General features: G+C 34.7%; 1 protein-coding gene across 1 annotated transcript in view; it reads right to left on the bottom strand.

Moving 5' to 3' along the window:
* CFAP47 (cilia and flagella associated protein 47) overlaps nt 1-20,857 on the bottom strand; it is a 497,722-nt gene that overhangs the window by 95,054 nt on the left and 381,811 nt on the right. Inside the window, exons 52-57 of the mRNA XM_006066421.4 lie at nt 20,080-20,255; nt 18,442-18,549; nt 17,219-17,327; nt 11,994-12,098; nt 6,582-6,738; nt 2,980-3,078 (exon numbers count right to left, since the gene is read on the bottom strand). Coding sequence (XP_006066483.4) covers nt 2,980-3,078; nt 6,582-6,738; nt 11,994-12,098; nt 17,219-17,327; nt 18,442-18,549; nt 20,080-20,255 — 754 coding nt within the window. The remainder of the gene's footprint in view (nt 1-2,979; nt 3,079-6,581; nt 6,739-11,993; nt 12,099-17,218; nt 17,328-18,441; nt 18,550-20,079; nt 20,256-20,857) is intronic.

Here is a 20,857-nt window from a genome sequence, read left to right as displayed (position 1 = left end):
ACATTCACAACTGAGGAATATATACTAGTCTTACCAGCTGTTATTTGGTTTCCCTTTAATGTCTAGCATTTCAAGCAAAAATAAACTTCATTAATATTTAAAAATACTATACTTGAAAATATTAAGGAAATGATTGGTCTTGGATAAGAAGATTTAATATTATAAAGATGCAGTTCCCCTCAAATTTGTCTATAGGTTTAATGTAATTTAAATCCAGTTGTTTATTGGGACTTTATAAGTCCCAACTTTATAAGTTGTTCTAATTTTTTTTCTAGAAGGATAAAGAGATGATAAAAGGAAAGGAATGATTGAAATGACAATGAGAAAATAGAAATAAAATAAGAAAACATAAACCTGTAGGATTTAAACTGTATGGCATTGGGAAAAGACCTGAAATATAGATCTGTGTAGCAGAGTACACATGATCTGAATATAGAACATCACATTGCAAAAATAAATAACAACAAAATAATAACTATCATTTAATTAAAAGATAGAAATCTTGCCTCTTAAGGGGGGATCAAATTAGACTGTAATTTCATAGTATAAAAACCAAAATCTGGATAAATTAAAGGAGAAAATGAAAAAGATGCCTACCTACCTGTAACTCTTTCCACATTATAAACAAAGGAGAATAAAAAAGAAAATAGAGATAAAATTTCAACCTATTTACAATGTACAAAGGCTTTGAAAGTGTAAAATCAATTGAAGAAATGAAAAAAGAAGAAAATGTCTCATATTAATGGGTTAGTAAAATTGAAATATAAGCAGACATAAATAGTTACTACAAAAACTAAGTTGTTATTTGGCATTAAGGTGGTTGCTAATTTTTTTGTTGTTATAAATAACTCAATATCAAACATCTCTGTGAGTAAATAATCCATCTTCTGGTTATTTCTTGAAAATATCTCATCAGAAATGGAATTACTGTGTCAAAAAAGTGTTAATTTCTAAGCTTCTTTATATACATTACACAAAGTGATTTTCAGCAACTGAGAGAGTTAATTCTTAGGTAGGCTGATAAGAAGTCTGGGGTCCCGGGGGAGGAAGAGTGGTGGGGGCGGAGGGGGAGGAGGAGGAGAAAAGGACAAACTTTTTTCTTTTTAACATCCCTTCATCTTAATCACGTAAATTTTTTCTTTTTTTCTTTAAGGACAGAGTTAATGATTACACAACAAAACAACCCATCTTGCTCAAGGATATGTTTTGCCTTAAACTCTGTACCAATGATTATATAACAACAACATATCCTGTTCAAGGACATGTTTCTTGTCATCTTAAACTGTATGTTGTGAGAGTGGGTCTGGTAAGACCTTTACAACCTTGAGACATTCTTTTGATTTATTGTAATAACCAATTGAAAAAGTATATAGCTCTCTTGCTGAGACTAGAGAGGGGGGCACTCTCCACCCTCCTTCTGATGTCTATGTTAGAAGCTTTCTCTGTCTTTTTTCACCGTAATAAAACTTCTGTCACACAAGAACTCTGAGTGATCAAGCCTGTCCCTGATCCTGAAGCTAAACTCTCTTCTTCAGAAATCATGAATCCGACATCAATCACTGTAAGCTATAACAACTATGTAATGATTTGGTGATCCATGCTTAGTTGCATCCAACTCTGTGACCCGATGGACTGTAGCCTGCCAGGCTCCCCTGCCCATGGGATTTCCCAGGCAAGAAAAACTGGAGTGGGTTGCCATTTCCTTCTCCAGGGGATCTCCTCAAGCCAGGGACCAAAAACGCATCTCTTGTGTCTCTATACTTCCCTAGTCAGTATTTGTGGAGAAGGAAATGTAACCCATTCCAGCATTCTTGCCAGGAGAAATCTCATGGATAGAGGAACCTGGAAGGCTATAGTCCATGGGGTTGCAAAGAGTCAGACATGACTGAGTGACTAAACACACACACACACACACACAATCCGTATTTGTTCCTATTTCATTGAAACAGAAAAATTTTTTGTAAAAGAAAGGAAAAAGAAAACTTAGATAGCTACAATTAATTAACATCTATTTGAATATTAGTGACCTTGAACTTATTTTTAGTCATTGTTTGGCTATCTGTACTTTCTCTTTTGTGAACTGCAATTCATACTTCTTTTAAGATATTGCAAATAATCAGAAAACAAAGATGCTGAAATCAGACATATAGTAGTCTGGCTTTGTTAGCAAATAACTGCTTTGATGTGTAAGTTAATTTTTCTGAACTGCAATCTCCTTGATTCAATAAGAATAACACCTAAAACATGGAGTGGTTGTATCAAATGAAATAAATTAATAAGATTCAGAATGCTGATATAAATGACTAGAGTAAAAATAAAAGAAAGTCTTGAACTCACTTATATTTAAATGTCAGTAGTACTTACTGATTTTAGCCATTATTTTTAAATTAATTAAGATAATCTGTATTTTATCATATTTACAATAATTATTAAGATTATTTTTTTCAATTAAAAATATTTTAAGCAAAGTCATAGTTTGTGAGCTTTAGATTTTTAAGCAACTTCATTATTTCTTATGCCTTATAATTTTTTACTATTCATCAATATCCAAATGGGATGACTAATATATACACACCCTATAATACATTTTCAAGGAATTGTCAGCTTTGCAAAGATGGAATTATTTTTCGTAAGTGTAAGCAACTTTAGCACACTAGGTATTTATAATTTTCCAAAATCTTTGACTCACACACTTATGTATTAAGTGATGTGACATTCAACTATTCAAAATCTCAGAGATAACATTTTTTTACAAGTTGTATTCATGCATATTGGAATGAAAAAGTGAAGATGTGATGACTATACATAAAGGTTATATTATCCATATTTTTCTGTCAACGTACTAAAAAATTTGTGAAAATTTTAACTTGTATATTTCATTTTCATTAAATATTTATTAAGACAATAAGACATATAGTTATCATCTCTGAAATGTGACAGCATATAGAATGACAGAATATAAAGGCAGAAATCCCATACCTTTTGTATGAGTCACACCACTAATCTTGAAGGCAGAAGTCTCCTCCATGAAGCTGTCCCAGATTTGAGCCATGACAAGATGCTTGGGCTTTTCCTCACCTAATCAAATATAAAGAGATAATAGACTTCAATGTCACATTCAAGAGGACAAAAACCAGTGGAGACTGAAATAGCATCAAAATTTCCTTTTAATGGGAAATTTTCAAATCATTTTTCAAGGTATGTTTAAGATGAGATTTAAATGACATTTCTGAAGCAGATATTCATCACTATTAATGGTTTTCTTTATAGTATTCAAAAATCAACTTATAAACTCAACTCATAAATTCTTAGAATTTTCATTTAAACTATTCAAATTAAAAGATACTAAAGAGATCATGTTTGACTCCACCATCTAAAAATAGATTATAGTAGTTAATAATTACACATGCATAAATACACACTTTTGCAATGTTAATAATTTAAACTAACCACTACAAAAATCAATTAATTATTCAAAATGTGCTTATGGGTTATATAATAAGTACTTGCTTTTAGTGCTACCATGTATAAAAAGTAAAAGTCTTTGTCGTCACTTACATTTATAATCATAAACATATTGAACTAGATGTCAGCTGGTAAGAAGGGGATTTTTGTAACATACAGTAAAATTGTATACATATTTACCATTTTGCCCATCAATACTACTTTTAGAAATACATCTTAAATATACAAAGATGTTATTTGTATAGCAAAATGCATGGGGTATATTTGTATAGCAAATTATTTGAAATAATGAAAATATTTATGTACTAGAGACTAGTTGTATATAATCAATAGTGTAGCAAAAACAAAAAAACAAAAAAACCTGAGTACTAAAAGTCATAAAAATCTATGAGAAAGATGTCCATTAGCCATTTTATTAGGATTTCAGACATGGGTAAAGTTAGCAAGGTGTAAAAAAAATCATACAGTATTCTATCTTTGTGTAAGAGGATGAAACAGAACCATGTGTGTATTCATGTATTTATTCAAATATCTCATTTTTGCAGACATAAACACAGTATGGATAAATCAGAATCAAATGATGATGGCCATCTATATAGTTGATTCAGAAATTGGTAGATGGCTGAATTACAGGAATGGTATTTCTTTAGGTAGAACATTTTATATAGATGAGTTTTGAATAATATATATTTCACAAATTCAAAAATAAATTTAGAAAGTTTGAAAAAGCAAACCTAAAATTGAATTAAAATTAGAATTTAAGAAATCCTAATTAGAAATTAAGAAACTCATCTTTACATAAATTTACAACAAAACTATACAGAATAAAAAATTAAATACTGTGGCCATTTCATTGGCATATAGTTGCTTGTAGTAAATCTCTTATGATCTTTGTCACATAAGTTAGCTATTTTTATTTTTCTTGTCAGTCATGTTTCTATATGGCCCTTCAATAATTCAGGCCAAATCATGATGCCAAGTCACCAAGGAATATGAGTACAAGAAGATATGCAGATGGCAGCTAGAAAAAAAAAAGAGTCCACAGAAGAAAGGGTGAGGGAGTTAGGACAGAGAGATTCCATCATTAAGAAAAGGAAAGGAAGAATCTTTTCATAAAGTAATGAAGAAAGTGGAAGAGAGGAAGATATTAGAGGTCAGCATCTTCCTTGGTCTCCAGTCTCTTCACGCTGAAGGAAGAAGGGGGAGAACTTTTAAGTCTAAACATTCTCCCAGGACACGGTGAGTTTACATTAAAGACTTTTAAATTAATTTTTAAAAAGAGAATACATTTTTAATTATCAAGCTTACTACTTTTTCTTGTCACATAGAAGAAAAAAATTTAGAACACTGAAACAAAATTAAGAAATTAATTTTATTTTAATGCTAAAATTTTGATCCAATATGTTTTTATAACACTCATAGTGATACAACTGCCCTCAAAATTCCATTCCCTGGAAAGTTCCATTAATCAGCCTTGTGTATTCCCACACCAGGAATTGTAAGCCTGACAACTGGTACAAAGTTCACAAACACATATTTTCTTGGTGCCTACCTTAATTTATGGTTCCCAATCCAAGCCAAATATAATACCTTTTTTTATTTGAATTTTGTCAGCTGTATCTTCTTTTCCCTCCAGATATTTATTTCAACCCACTGTGCCACTCTTCAAATCTCTTCCTATATCTCTTTTCCTCAGCAGATAAAAATATAAAGCTAATTGCTCTTAATCCCAAAGTGCCTCTACTACCTACATTTTATCTACATTCACATTTGTTTTAAGGTACCATCATCTGTTCAAAGGTAGAAACATACTTCCTGTTCAAGGCTCTTCCTTCTACCTCAACCCTGATCCCAGTTATCTCTGAGCTTTGGCCCATCAGTTAAACCCTACCAGCTTTACATATTTTTAACTTTTGCTCAATCCTGGCTTCTTCCTTCTGTTTATACATATGCTTAAGTCTCTTCTGCATTAAAATGCTGACTTCCTTGAGCCTGCAATCAAGTTTTATTAAACAGCATGTCTCTTCTCATTATAGTTGAAGTATCAATAAGGGCATTTTACATGAAATGACATTATGTTCTTAATTTTTCTGAATTACTTCATACCAAGAGCAGGAAGAGATGATCAGGAAAGATGAGAATTCTAACAGGTAAATGACAGTGTTCAGCTTCAGCATGAATTAAAAAAAAATAGTAAATTTGTAAAAAGAAAAAAAAATAGTAAATATACAATGAGGATAAGATACAATTTTCCCACAATCAGATTGACAGAAGTTAAGGAGAATGCTGATACTCAGGGCTTCCAAGGTTCAAGAAAATATACTGCAATATACTCGTGATGACAGCATGAATTCCAACAGTGTAACCATTCTGTAGAGTAAACTGGTTATTTATATCATAAGCCCTAATATTTGTGTTCCTATTAGCCGTGAAATTGAACTTTATAAAAATGGATCATTGTAGTAGTAGTAGCTTTAGCAGACATGGCAATAATAGTTGAAAAGTTAAAATTATTAAAGTCCATTATTAGATTTAAAATGTGTTTCATAAAATGTACAGTATAATAGTTGATCTTTATTTCAGACTCATATTATTTGGTCATTTAACAAAGTGATCAAGCACTTCACAAAACTGAATTAAAAAAATACATCTTCAAAATGATATAAAAAGAGGAACAAGCTTGGTTGGAGCCAAAATTTAATCTGATTATGCTATTTATATGGAAAAAAGGCAAAGGAAACAAAATTATAACACTAGAATTTTTATAAAGTTTTGAAGAAGAAGCATTGATATATTTCAGTAATATCATAAGAACTATAAAAATTTACTATTAATAACTTACATATTTGGGTTTCCAGATAAAATTAGGAGAATTTGACTTGGTATACAGATTCCTAATTACTGATTCTCGCTCCATCATTTTAGAGCTGTGATTTTGGCCATGATATTGCATTTCTTACACCTTATGTTTTTTCTTTAAAAAATGATGCTGTTGAGCTAATGGATCTCTACAACGTGTCTACTATCTCTAAAATGCTTAGATTCCATGATAGAATAAGTGTGATAGAATAATAATTACAAAATAACATACGAAAGGTAAAAGGAAAACAACTTACCAGTTAGTAAGATATCAATGAAAACATCTTCTTTGGTGGGATTTTGGAAAGGTATAGGAATAGATGTCTGAAGATGAAGGTATGCAGTTACTTTTTGTATTTTGTGAGGCTGGGGGAACAGTCCTATTCCGGAGATGAGGAATATCCATTCATTAAACTGTTTAAAGATAGACATACATAACATATATGTCCTAATTACCTATTTTTTATTTGTAACACTTAATAAATATAGAACACATACAAATTTTGGCAGAAAAAAAAGTATTTTGTTAATATTTAACAAGCATCATTTTATCTTTCCTTCCTTTTCCAAATTCCTTTTGATTTTGCTGAAAAATCAATGTTTTTACACTGAAAAAAAGGCCAAAGACCAGTATTCAAGTATTAAACATATTTCAATACATATAGGTTATTGATAACAATATATAAAAGAAATCTTAATGAAAACCATGCATTTCTGTTCAAGGTTTTTAAAAAAATCAATTTGTCTAACAAAATGGGTACTAAACATTGTATGAAGCTTCCAAAACATTAGAATTTCAAATGAATTTTAGATGGTTATCACATTAAAGAAAAGAAGGTGGGGCATAGACTGAAGTCTCATTTAAAAGAAGTGAGTACAACTTGTGTGTGTGCTTGTGTTCTCAGTTTGTCAGTCGTGTCCAACTCTTTGTAAGCCTGCCAGACTTGTCTGTTCATGGCATTTTCCAGGCAAGAATACTGGAGTAGGTTGCCATTTCCTCCTCCAGGGGATCTTCTCGACCCAGGGATTGAACCTGCATCTCCTGCACTGGCAGCTGGATTCTTTATGACTGCGATTGTCATATTATTTATTCCCATTATCTAGTACAGCCTATGTTTTCTTATCACATGAAATGAAAGAATGGCTCAAAATTATGTGAAGGAGACTGAAAGTGGCCACTCTTTTCATTGGCATTTCATAAACCTCTGTTTGAAAATGTTATCCTTGTATTCATTTAGAATAAAAGTCCCTTAAGACTCTGTTTTGCACTGAACACTTTACTAATGTTACTGACGAGTGAAGAGGTCATTAAATAAAAACTGACTAACAAGAAGAACTAAAGAGCCTCTTGATGAAAGTGAAAGAGGAGAGTGAAAAAGTTGGCTTAACGCTCAACATTCAGAAAACTAAGATCATGGCATCCGGTCCCATCACTTCATGGGAAATAGATGGGGAAACAGTGGCTGATTTTATTTTTTGGGGCTCCAAAATCACTGCAGATGGTGATTGCAGCCATGAAATTAAAAGACTTTTACTCCCTGGAAGGAAGGTTATGACCAACCTAGACAGCATATTAAAAAACAGAGACATTACTTTGCCAACAAAGGTTTGTCTAGTCAAGGCTATGGTTTTTCCAGTGGTCATGTATGGATCTGAGAGTTGGACTGTGAAGAAAGCTGAGCACTGAAGAATTGATGCTTTTGAACTATGGTGTTGGAGAAGACTCTTCAGAGTCTCGTGGACTGCAAGAAGATCCAACCAGTCCATCCTAAAGGAGATCAGTCCTGGGTATTCATTGGAAGGACTGATGCTGAAGCTGAAACTCCAATACTTTGGCCACCTCATGCGAAGAGCTGATTCATTGGAAAAGACCCTGATGCAGGGAAACATTGAGGGCAGGAGGAGAAGGGGATGACAGAGGATGAGATGGTTGGATGGCATCATCAACTCCATGGACATGGGTTTGGGTGGATTCCGGGAGTTGGTGATGGACAGGGAGGCCTGGCATGCTGTGGTTCATGGGGTCACAAAGAGTCAGACATGACTGAGTGACTGAACTGAAACTGACTAACAATGTCCTAGTTTATCACCTCTAAAACCAGAGATGTTTTCAAGCTTAAGTTCCAATAAAAAGAGGGAAACTTACTTTATGATTCTTTCCAAGTAGGATGGGTGGTGACAACAAATCCATAAAATGCTGTCTTAGTTCAGTTCAGTTCAGTCGCTCAGTCATGTCCGACTCTTCGTGACCCCATGAATCGCAGCACGCCAGGCCTCCCTGTCTATCACCAATTCCTGGAGTTCACTCAGACACATCCATCGAGTCAGTGATGCCATCCAGCCATCTCATCCTCTGTTGTCCCCTTCTACTCCTGCCCCCAATCCCTCCCAGAATCAGAGTCTTTTCCAATGAATCAACTCTTCGCATGAGGTGGCCAAAGTACTGGAGTTTCAGCTTCAGCATCATTCCTTCCAAAGAAATCCCAGGGCTGATCTCCTTCAGAACGGACTGGTTGGATCTCCTTGCAGTCCAAGGGACTCTCAAGAGTCTTCTCCAACACCACAGTTCAAAAGCATCAATTCTTTGGTGCTCAGCCTTCTTCACAGTCCAACTCTCATATCCATACATGACCACAGGAAAAACCATAGCCTTGACTAGACGGACCTTTGTTGGCAAAGTAATATCTCTGCTTTTGAATATGCTATCTAGGTTGGTCATAACTTTCCTTCCAAGGAGTAAGCGTCTTTTAATTTCATGGCTGTAGTAACCATCTGCAGTGATTTTGGAGCCCAGAAAAATAAAGTCTGACACTGTTTCCATTGTTTCCCCATCTATTTCCCATGAAGTGATGGGGCCGGATGCCATGATCTTCGTTTTCTGAATGTTGAGCTTTAAGCCAACTTTTTCACTCACCACTTTCACTTTCATCAAGCGGTCTTAGTAGTGAGGATTAAAAGCAAGTTTTAGGAGAACATAGGCAAAACACTCTCTGACATACATCACAGCAGGATCCTCTATGACCCACCTCCCAGAATATTGGAAATAAAAGCAAAAATAAACAAATGGGACCTAATTAACCTTAAAAGCTTCTGCACATCAAAGGAAACTATTAGCAAGGTGAAAAGACAGCCTTCAGAATGGGAGAAGATAATAGCAAATGAAGCAACTGACAAACAACTAATCTCGACAATATACAAGCAACTCCTACAGCTCAACTCCAGAAAAGTAAATGACCCAATCAAAAAATGGGCCAAAGAACTAAACAGACATTTCTCCAAAGAAGACATACAGATGGCTAACAAACACATGAAAAGATGCTCAACATCACTCATTATCAGAGAAATGCAAATCAAAACCACTATGAGGTACCATTTCACACCAGTCAGAATGGCTGCGATCCAAAAGTCTACAAGTAATAAATGCTGGAGAGGGTGTGGAGAAAAGGGAACCCTCTTACACTGTTGGTGGGAATGCAAACTAGTACAGCCACTATGGAGAACAGTGTGGAGATTCCTTAAAAAACTGGAAATAGAACTGCCTTATGATCCAGCAATCCCACTGCTGGGCATACACACTGAGGAAACCAGAAGGGAAAGAGACACGTGTACCCCAATGTTCATCGCAGCACTGTTTATAATAGCCAGGACATGGAAGCAACCTAGATGTCCATCAGCAGATGAATGGATAAGAAAGCAGGGGTACATATACACAATGGAGTATTACTCAGCCATTAAAAAGAATACATTTGAATCAGTTCTAATGAGGTGGATGAAACTGGAGCTTATTATACAGAGTGAAGTAAGCCAGAAAGAAAAACACCAATACAGTATACTAACGTATATATATGGAATTTAGAAAGATGGTAACAATAACCCTGTGTACGAGACAGCAAAAGAGACACTGATGTATAGAACAGTCTTATGGACTCTGTGGGAGAGGGAGAGGGTGGGAAGATTTGGGAGAATGGCATTGAAACATGTAAAATATCATGTATGAAACGAGTTGCCAGTCCAGGTTCGATGCACGATACTGGATGCTTGGGGCTGGTGCACTGGGATGACCCAGAGGGATGGTATGGGGAGGGAGGAGGGAGGAGGGTTCAGGATGGGGAACACATGTATACCTGTGGCAGATTCATTTTGATGTTTGGCAAAACTAATACAATTATGTAAAGTTTAAAAATAAAATAAAATTAAAAAAAAAAAAGAAGAAATGCAAGCAACTAAGTTATCTCCAAGAATGAAGATGAAAGGGCTGACGCTGCTATGAAGCAATGAGCTAAAAGATAAGCCATGTTAAAATTATTTTTTGTGAAAGAAAATCTCTCTACCATACCTTCCATTCTGTATAAGAAGGATTACTGCTTATTTTCTTTAATATTTTTGATTCAATGGGACTTCCCTGGCAGTCCAGTGGCTAAGACTCCATGCTCCCAATGCAGAGGGCATGGGTTTGATCCCTGGTTGGGTAACTAAGATCCTGTATGGTGCCCAGGAAAAAAAAAAAACATATATATGAAAAAAATATATATATATATTTTGAGAGTCAAGCATAATCCATTGTATTGCTTCAGGTCATGTAGTAGTCAGTAATCATATAAACAATTTAATAGTCTCAAAAACTTTTTTCTAAATTACACATTTTGGGGGGAAAAGAAGGCACTTGGGCTTCCCTTGTGGCTCAGCTGGTAAAGAATCCACCTGTAATGTGGGAGACCTGGGTTTCCCTGGGTTGGGAAGATCCCCTGGTGAAGGGAAAGGCTACCCACTCCAGTATTCTGGACTGGAGAATTCCATGGACTGTATAGTCCATGGGGTCACAAAGAGTCGGACATGACTGAGTGACTTTCCCTTTCACTTTTTTTGAGTTACATACTAGCCTTTCACTGATATGGAGACCTCTGCATTATATCTGATTTCATTCCCTCCCAGATTACAGGATTTTCTAAGCTCCTTGGATATAAAGCAAACCCTTCCACTTACTTTACTACTCAACACTTGAAGAAGTAAAAAATAATAATAAACGTACAAATAATGTAAAATTCTTACTGGCAGTAACAGTTATGACTTGGCAGTGTGCCTGTAGCTATAAAAATAGTTATGAAGATGGGCTGAAGCAAGATGTCCTAGGTTCAACCACCGACTGATCCATAAAATGGGGTTGACCATACTTTTACCATAAGGACTCTGGTGACAATGAATTGAAATAATTCTTAGAATGGTATGTAGCAAGTTTCGAAATGGTTAAAAAATAAACTACTGTTTTTAAAAATTATTATTATTCAGATGAAAATAGAGTGGGAAAAAACATACTACTTGCAAGATTTAGATTTCATACAATTTTATATTTAAGTTCATGAAAACTTGAGTAATAAAATCCAAGTCAGAAAATTAACATAAATGCTAGCTATTTGGCATTTACATTTGTACCTACATTTTAAATCTGGGTTTATATTCTCTTTCATTCAAGTGATCTAAGAATTTAAAGATGCCTTCTTAAATGCCTGTGCATACATAATGTATACTATATTTTCAAAAGTTCATTTAAATAATAATTTACAATAAAGTTGTTTTGCTTGCAAAGATGTCAAATGGATAAATTAGATTTACATATTTATTAACTTTAAAATTTAATTAACCTGTCTTGGTCTAAGAATACTCTATCATACCTGAGCACAATGAAAGGTGACAGAAGTCTGATGACTAGCTCTTCCAAGAGCAGAAGGACGAAAGTGAATAGGTACGTCTCTGGTTGAGTTAGGAGGTATGATCAGCTGTGTGAATTAAGAAACAAGAAAGGGAAACAAAAATCAATACTTTTGCTTAAGTCGGCATCTTTGTGTGCTAGATATATGCCATGTAGATGCTTGTGTGGTTAACATGTTGCCTTGTACACATTAACTATTTTCAGCATGGTTGCTTGGTAAATATTGGTGAAACAGCCCAAGATACTAAACAGTGTTCAGTAATGCATATACCATGTTCTTCCCCAAGACAATGACTACATTGATCTGTAAAAGGAAATCAGGATTAAGCTTTTAAGATGAGTTGGAATTCCCAATAACGGAAATGTGCATTTTATTTAAGAACCCATAGCTTATTGTCCATTTCAAGAACCATGTTGAACCACTGGGAATCTAACTTGTAGCCTTGCCGAGGTCAAAAGAAATGAACTCAGTCTAAATGCAGAAGTAAGATATTCTTCTTTAGTGCACAATGAAGTATCCTCTTTGTCCTCTCACACAGATCCTCAAGGTGTGACCTACTGGAATAACTTGAGTCTGAATTGTATTAGTATATGAGTTACTGCTTCAGAGACTGTAAAAGAAGCTAAAAATTCTATCATAATAGAATGAGGACTTGAAGATATTAAGTAATCAAAAAACTACACTGTGAATAATGTAACATTTACTATCAACACTTATAGAATAACTGAATGAATGTTATATGTTTGAAAAGTAAGTAAATTATTTTTTCACTAATATAGTTTGCCAGATAACTTTTGAAAAAGGAAACTTGCAGTTTATCAATGTCTTTCAATCTTCATAGGATATAGCATTTACTGTTCAATAAACTCTGAGAATAACCATGAACAAACATACAAACTTACTTTTAGAACAGAGTTAATTTGTTGCTGTTGTTCAGTTGTTAAGTCGTGTCGGATTCTTTGCAACTCCATGAACTGCAGCATGCCAGACTTCCCTGTCCTTCACTTCTCCCCAAGTTTGCTCAAATTCATACACACTGAGTTGGTGCTGCTATCTAACCATCTCATTCTCTGCCACCCTCTTCTCCTTTTGGCCTCAATCTATCCCAGCATCAGGGTCTTTTCCAATGAGTCGGCTCTTCACATCAAGTGGCCAAAGTACTGCAGCTTCAGATTCAGCATCAGTCCTTCCAATGAATATTCAGGGTTGATTTCCTTTAGGATGGACTGGTTTGATCTCCTTACTGTCCAGTGGACTCTCAAGAGTCTTCTCCAGCATCATAATTCAAAAGCATCAATTCTTTGGTGCTCAGCCTTCTTTATGGGCCAACTCTCACATCCACACATGACTACTGGAAAAACCACAGCTTAGACTAGACAGACCTTTGTCAGAAAAGTGATGTCTTTGTGTTTTAATACACTATTAAGGGCTACCCTGGTAGCTCAGTTGGTAAAGAATCTGCCTGCAATGCAGGAAACCCTGGTTCGATTCCTAGGTTAGGAAGATTCGCTGGAGAAGGGATAGGCTACTCATTCTAGTATTCTTGGTCTTCCCTGTGGCTCAGCTGGTAAAGAATCTGCCTGCAACGTGGGAGACCTGGGTTCGATTCCTGGGTTGGGAAGATCCCCTGAAGAAGGGAACAGCTACCCACTCCAGTATTCTGGCCTGGAGAATTCCATGGGGTTGCAAAGAGTCAGACATGACTGAGTGACTTTCACTTTCACTTTTCTGATTTGTCATAGCTCTCCTTCCAAGGAGCAAGCATCTTTTAATTTCATGGCTGCATGAATTAACAGAGCTAATTACTTCCTTATTATATATACGTGTGGTTTATCTACAGCAAATTTTTTTTTTTAATTTCAGGCTGGATCTTCCTCTGATATTTCAAATGTGTTGATGCTATCAGTTAATGCACATTTAAGGAGTTTAATTTCAGAATCGAATTGAGTAAAAAAAATTAGAAAAGTTGCATTTTACATGTTCTTTCAATTTAGCAAATGTGACAAAAGGATTTCTCTCCCTCCTCCCTATATATACATAAAAGAAATCATCAATTTCATTGTAGAAGTATATAATACTACATTAATTGAGATTTTAAACTCTAGTTCTACCACTTATTAATCATGTAGTTTAAATACTTTGACCTCTCTGGCCTCAAATTCTATTTGTATATGTCAGAGGCAAGTGGCAAAAATTGAGGTTGTGTACACAACAAACCAATAACTCAATTCCTTTATCTCCACAGAAAATTTATTGAAAAATTCATCTCCCCTGGTTTCAAGGAAAAGATAAACACTGTTGGATGGGATTTAACTGCAACAAACCTACCTGTTTAGTGTAATGGGATACATATATACATAATATGCTAAATATAGCAGCTTTCTGACACTTAAAAACATTTCATTTCAAGCAAAAACATTTTATTACAAGTGTCATTAGGAGAACCAATTCCAATCTTGGAGTTTATACTAGATCCTAGCTCAAGAGGGAAAGATATTCTTCCAACAGTTAGGTAAAATGAAATTTGGACCAGATACTAGATGATGGAGACTACAATGCTCTTAAGAAATATAATCTGAAGTATTTACTGTTAAAATAGTATCTACAATTTACTTTTAAATTGAATAGGAAGAAATGTAAGAGAGAAAAGAGAGGGAAAAGATTAAACAAATTGTTAATATAAGAACCAAGATAGAAGGTGTAAATCTGTGCACTGTATTATTCTACTTCTGCATCTTTTTGATATTTTTCATAATATATAGGTGGAAGAAAGTAAGTTTTTAATATAATTATTTTACTTGATAATCTATGTTTACTTATTGAAGCATTTATGGATAATCATCAATACTTAAAAATCCTCACCTATGTAAACATGAATCTTATACAACAATAACAGGAATAAAATCATACATATATATCTATATATGTATATAAAGTTATATATACATTAAAAACTATATAGATATATAATATACTTTCTATTTATTATCATTACCATTAATGTGTGCTCCTATTGATTCTATAACATATAATACTTTAATTATCTATAGATTTATTTTTGAGTTATTGCCTAATATTAAGATTAATTGCATATTCAGTGCTCAATAATATTTGATAAATGTATGAAAGAATGAATGGACTAAAAAGCCATAGCTGGACATGTTAAAGTTGAGACGATCTTTTTCATTATGCGATGTAAGGGGGTATCTGTAATATAACACATTTGTTTTCCCTTGAAACACAGTTTACACTCTCTGTAAAAGTAGGTACACAAAAAATATGAATTCAACACTGTCTAATGAGTGTTTTCAGTTCTATGTAAACTATAGCCTGACCATCATATTCTGCTTAATTTATGGACAATATGGTGTTAAGCAACACAAACGCACACATACATTTTAAAATAATTTCCCTAAGATTACACCATATACACCAATTTCAGCAATGTAATACTTAGCAATATCTGATTTGACACACCATGGCAATTAAGAACTAATTTCATATTATGATATTAGCTGGTAACCAGTGAGTGACAAGAGACAAGTATTAAAGTATAAACAGAGAAATCACAATTGTAGATTTGTTAAATAACTGTCAAATAGCAAACAATAAAATCTTTTATCTAAATACCATATCTACTTGATAGGGTTTCCTAATTTACTGTATGGTCCCCTGAAGAAAGTAATCTACTGCAACTATCATTTTGAAATTTACTTGAAAGCATGGTTTGGTCTTTCACTATATATATTTGGTATGGTATGCTTTGGAAATACAGACAGGGATGCTGATTCTTCAGCTCTTGTTTTGTTACCTGGGGGAAGATAGAGGGATGGAGACCCAGTGAATGGCTCCAGTCTCTTATCAGGAACCAAGGATGAGAAAATGAGGCAGAGAAAGGAGAGGGAAGCAAGGCTGTCAGCACTGTCTGTGGGGAGAGGGTGGTGGGTAGGAACTAAGGAAAAGCTAAAAAGAACTGCCCCCCCCTGGGATTTATATAGACTAATCATATTAATCAAAATCATATCAGTAAAATGCACAATTTTGGTGGGGACACTAATAGCTGGGGAGACTGTGCATGAGTGCCTTGAGTGGAGGCAGGTTGTGTATGGGAAATCTCTGTACCTTCTGTCTAATTTTGCTGTGGACCTAACTTTCTCTAGTGCTCCAAAATCACTGCAGATGGTGATTGCAGCCATGAAATTAAAAGACGCTTACTCCTTGGAAGAAAGGTTATGACCAACCTAGATGGCATATTGAAAAGCAGAGACATTACTTTGCCCACAAAGGTCTGTCTAGTCAAGGCTATGGTTTTTCCAGTGGTCATGTATGGATGTGAGAGTTGGACTGTGAAGAAAGCTGAGCACCGAAGAATTGATGCTTTTGAACTGTGGTGTTGGAGAAGACTCTTGAGAGTCCCTTGGACTGCAAGGAGATCCAACCAGTCCATTCTGAAGGAGATCAGCCCTGGGTGTTCTTTGGAAGGAATGATGCTAAAGCTGAAACTCCAGTACTTTGGCCATCTCATGCGAAGAGTTGACTCACTGGAAAAACTCTGATGCTGGAAGGGATTGGGGGCAGGAGGAAAAGGGGATGACAGAGGATGAGATGGCTGGATGGAATCACCGACTCGATGGATGTGAGTTTGAGTGAACTCCGGGAGATGGTGATGGACAGGGAGGACTGGTGTGCTGCGATTCATGGGGTCGCAAAGAGTCGGACACGATTGAGCGATTGAAGTGAACTGAACTGAACTGAACCTTCTCTAAAAAATCAAGTTTCTTTAAAAAAAAGAAAGAAAAAAGAGAAAAATAAAAAAAGAGCACTCTAATTAAAATCAGGGGAAAAGAAAGTCATATTACTAGGTAACTATAGAAAAAGGTGGTTACCAAAATGGTCAGAAATAAAGCACAACCAATTTATTTAGAGATCAGTGAAAATGAGCATGAATCTAGCCTATACATTATAATTTCAAAAATTTATAGGAACATGATACTGATTTCATTGATAAATTAAAATTGGTGAGATATATATAGATATATATAGATATATATATATATATATCACCAATGTTATATTTAAAAAAATAGCATCTGCAATTCAATTGCTAATGCCCCATGGTGTGCCAAAATCAGAACTGTAAAATGTTCTAGTAGTGGTAGGTTACTCAGCTTTCTGAATATACTTACTGGTGATCTCTTAATCTCCAGGACAAAATTTTCAGTATTACTGTTTGTTGCATGCAACTCTAAGGTTTCATGTGTAGGATTATCTAAAGAAATCATCTCAGTGACAACCCTGGAAGGAAAAACAAAGCTAGTGAACTTGTTCATAAAATGTTCAATAATAATTTCACACACTCGATGACTATTATGGGTTGAAGTGCATCCATCTAAAAGATCAAATTCTAACACCCAAATTCTGAGATGTGATTTATGCTCCAAAGCTCTCCAAAGGATCAGACAGTGTCTGGGATTTCACCTGTAATCACTGCCTTGCTTAGCTTCTTCCCTTTGCTTATTCTGTTTCCCCCATTCTCTTACTAATATTTCTTACTGGGAACATACCTCCTTAATAAGTCACTTGCTCTGAACTGAGCTGAACTACCCTTATGTATCAGCACTTGCTTATTCTGTTTCCCCCATTCTCTTACTAATATTTCTTACTGGGAGCATACCTCCTTAATAAGTCACTTGCTCTGAACTGAGCTGAACTACCCTTATGTATCAGCACTAAACTTGACGTCAGACATGTAATAGGAACTCAGTCCCCTAAATATAAATGGTCATATTTCAAGGGCGTATGGTATTAACCAAATGATATAGTATTCTCAGTTGCCCATTGTTTACCCTCTTGCTTTGCCTTGAGCAAACTCGAGTCAGCCTTCTATCTTTTCGATAGGCCACTGAACTCTGCTTGTCCCCAAGCCTGAGCAAGTGCCAAAAAAGTGGAATCTGTCTCCCTTCTGAGATTCTCCTGGGAATTAACTGACCACAGAAAAACCCTTTTTCCTATCAGTCCCTACCAGTCATTTCCCCTTCCTGTCTAGCTTTCCCTCCAAAGATTCTGGTTATCTTTGCTTGCTCCTCCTTTAGCCTGTTAAAGAAAAAAGCTTGTTCTGTTTGATACTGAGTAGCTTGTAGATTTCTGAGAGGAAAGTATTCTCTGAATTGCAGTAGTCCCCTGACAACTATTTTAACAGTTCCTTTTCCTCCCTTGCAATAATCACTTGGAACAAAAGCGTCTCCTTCCTAAGTCCTGATATGTTTTTCTTTTCACACAAGTTTTCCACAGGATAGTTTAAGTAGCAAACTTCCCTAGAGAAGAAAAACAATTAATAAAACAAAATATATGTTTGTCCTGTTTAAAAAGAGTAACTGCAGTATAACAATATCTATTAAAAAGAACTTACTTTCCAAGGTCACAATATATTTCTTTCATTATGGTTGCTTCTGGAATGTCGGTAGTTATTTTCAGTAAATACCAAAACTCTAGACCCAAATCAGGCTGAAAAACAATGCTGGTGGAAAGAAAAATTAAAAAAATCTTGTCAGCAGATCTAGTTTGTATGCAAAATAAATTTGGCAGAGAAAATAAATCCCAAATAGGTGGTTCCAAATATAACATTTGACAATCATTCTGTGACACATTCTACTCTTGTTTTAGATTTGTTTTTCATTTTTGGTGAGAAAATCACTTCTTATTCAAGAAAAAGTATTATCATGAATATCTGTCTAATAAATACCTGTTGAATCAATGTAAAATGCTTAAGCATAGGTGATTCGATTATCTTACAGTAGCTAGAACAAGTAGAGTCCTGTGTTTGAACTGTGATTAAATCAGATGTAGTTGATTTTCACATGAAGACTATCAAGTGACATGCAGTTCTGGAAAACTGCCTTTATCATCAGTATGTGCTCTCCTTTGGGGAGACAAAGAGTATGTGACAGTCTAAAAATAAAACTGGGCCGGTATTTCAGCTCTATCATCTTTTATCTGTACAGCCTTGAACAAGTCACCTAACTTGCTGAACTTCAATTTCACCATTTATAAAATGGGAACACTCATTCCTACCTTTTATGGTTACTCTGGGAATTTTAGGTGTGTATGTATGTAAAATATATGCTCTAGCAATGATAACAGAGAGAGCAGGCAGTAAGTATCAGACCAAAGTATGACTTTTAAATGACGGTTTAGCTGACCAACTCCAAGATTCAGTCTGCGCTCACAATACCTCTACAGTCACACTGGGGAGAGGAGACGGGCCCACATTTCTAATGATAATCTAGCAAAATAGTGTCTTCTATATACATTATGACCTTAATTTACATGCTTTACATTATAAAAATGTTTATCCTTTACAATTTTGCAAATATGTTTGTTTCTCCATCATTCATTAAAATAAGAATTATTCTAACTCTGAAAGAGTATATAAATTAGCAAAAAGCTAGTAATGGAATGCATTGTACACACCAAAATTAAGTTAAGTACAATCTTGAAAACTGTAACAATTGGATGTTACTGTTGAAACAAAGAAATTTTACCATAAGGTGAGTTAATTATGAGTATAGAGGCTATGTGTTTCTGTGTGTGTGAAAACAGTGCAAAGAAAGTTTCTCATAATTATGCCATAAGAACACTTGCCATTGCACTGTTAATATGTGTATGTTTGTGATTTGCATTTAATTGAGAATATATAAATGAATTTTTATTAAGAATACTGAAAGTTTAACCCCTAGTCCTTATGGAATCATGTTCATTTGGCTCAATTTTTATACCCAGAAAAATATGGTTAACAAAAAGTGAGGTGAAAGAGAGTATATAGGGGGCAATTTAGGCATTATTAAACTTGATATTCCAATAAATAATATCTTTGCACTAAAGAAAACAATGGTCACTCTAAATTAGTATATTTTACCAATGAATGATATTAAACAAAATTAAAACTATGAGCAAGTGTAATCTGAATGATTATACTATGCAAAGAAATAATTTGAAAGGTTAATTTCAAGGGATAAACAATAAGTATAATGCCACATTCAAACCATACCTTTCTTCTATAAAGCCTGTACATGCTGGAGAATAATATATGATACAGCTGATAGAATCTAGTGGAAATAGGTCAAGTTCATTGACTCCACTAAAGGCAGCACTTGAGAATAGCACATCGAAGTGAATAATTTTCTCTTTTGGATTAAAGAGAGGTACTTCAATACAAAAACTCTCCTAGAATTACAAAAGAAATATGTAATTAGCTCTAACCTTCAGCATAGAGTCTTTGTCCTATGGAAAACCAAGACATTTTTATACATTAGGCCATTGTTTTATATTTTTCTCTTTAGTCCACTAATGAATGTACCTCACTCTCTTTTAATCTCTTATGTATTTTCTTTGCTTAGCCTTGGTAAATTATAAAATTATTGTTTTCAAAAACAAATAGTCTAAGAGATCCACCTAGCTAAATACTCAGGAAACTTCAAAATTATATACATTTAAAATATATTTTTCATCAGTACAATTATTATTATGAAGTCTGTATGTCAATGTTTCCTCTAGCTGTGGTATCAGGCTTTAGCATCTTAAGAATCATCTGTAGACGTTGCTGAAATATGGATTACTGGCCCCCTTCCTCAAAGATCCTGATTCAGTAGATCTGGGATGGGGCTAAAAAAGTCAAATTATGCTGATGACATGACTACCTTCCTTCTGTCTAGTTTTTCTGGTTCTGGCTCCCAAGTGTGCCTGGAAGGCACACTTTACATTCCAAGACATTTCCTGATTCTCATTCTGATCCATTTTGGCTAATGACATATCTTTGTCTAAAAATT

The sequence above is a fragment of the Bubalus bubalis genome, chromosome X (assembly GCF_019923935.1).
Source record: "Bubalus bubalis isolate 160015118507 breed Murrah chromosome X, NDDB_SH_1, whole genome shotgun sequence".
NCBI classification, from domain to species: domain Eukaryota; kingdom Metazoa; phylum Chordata; class Mammalia; order Artiodactyla; family Bovidae; genus Bubalus; species Bubalus bubalis.
This window is presented reverse-complemented; position numbering and strand designations above follow the sequence as displayed.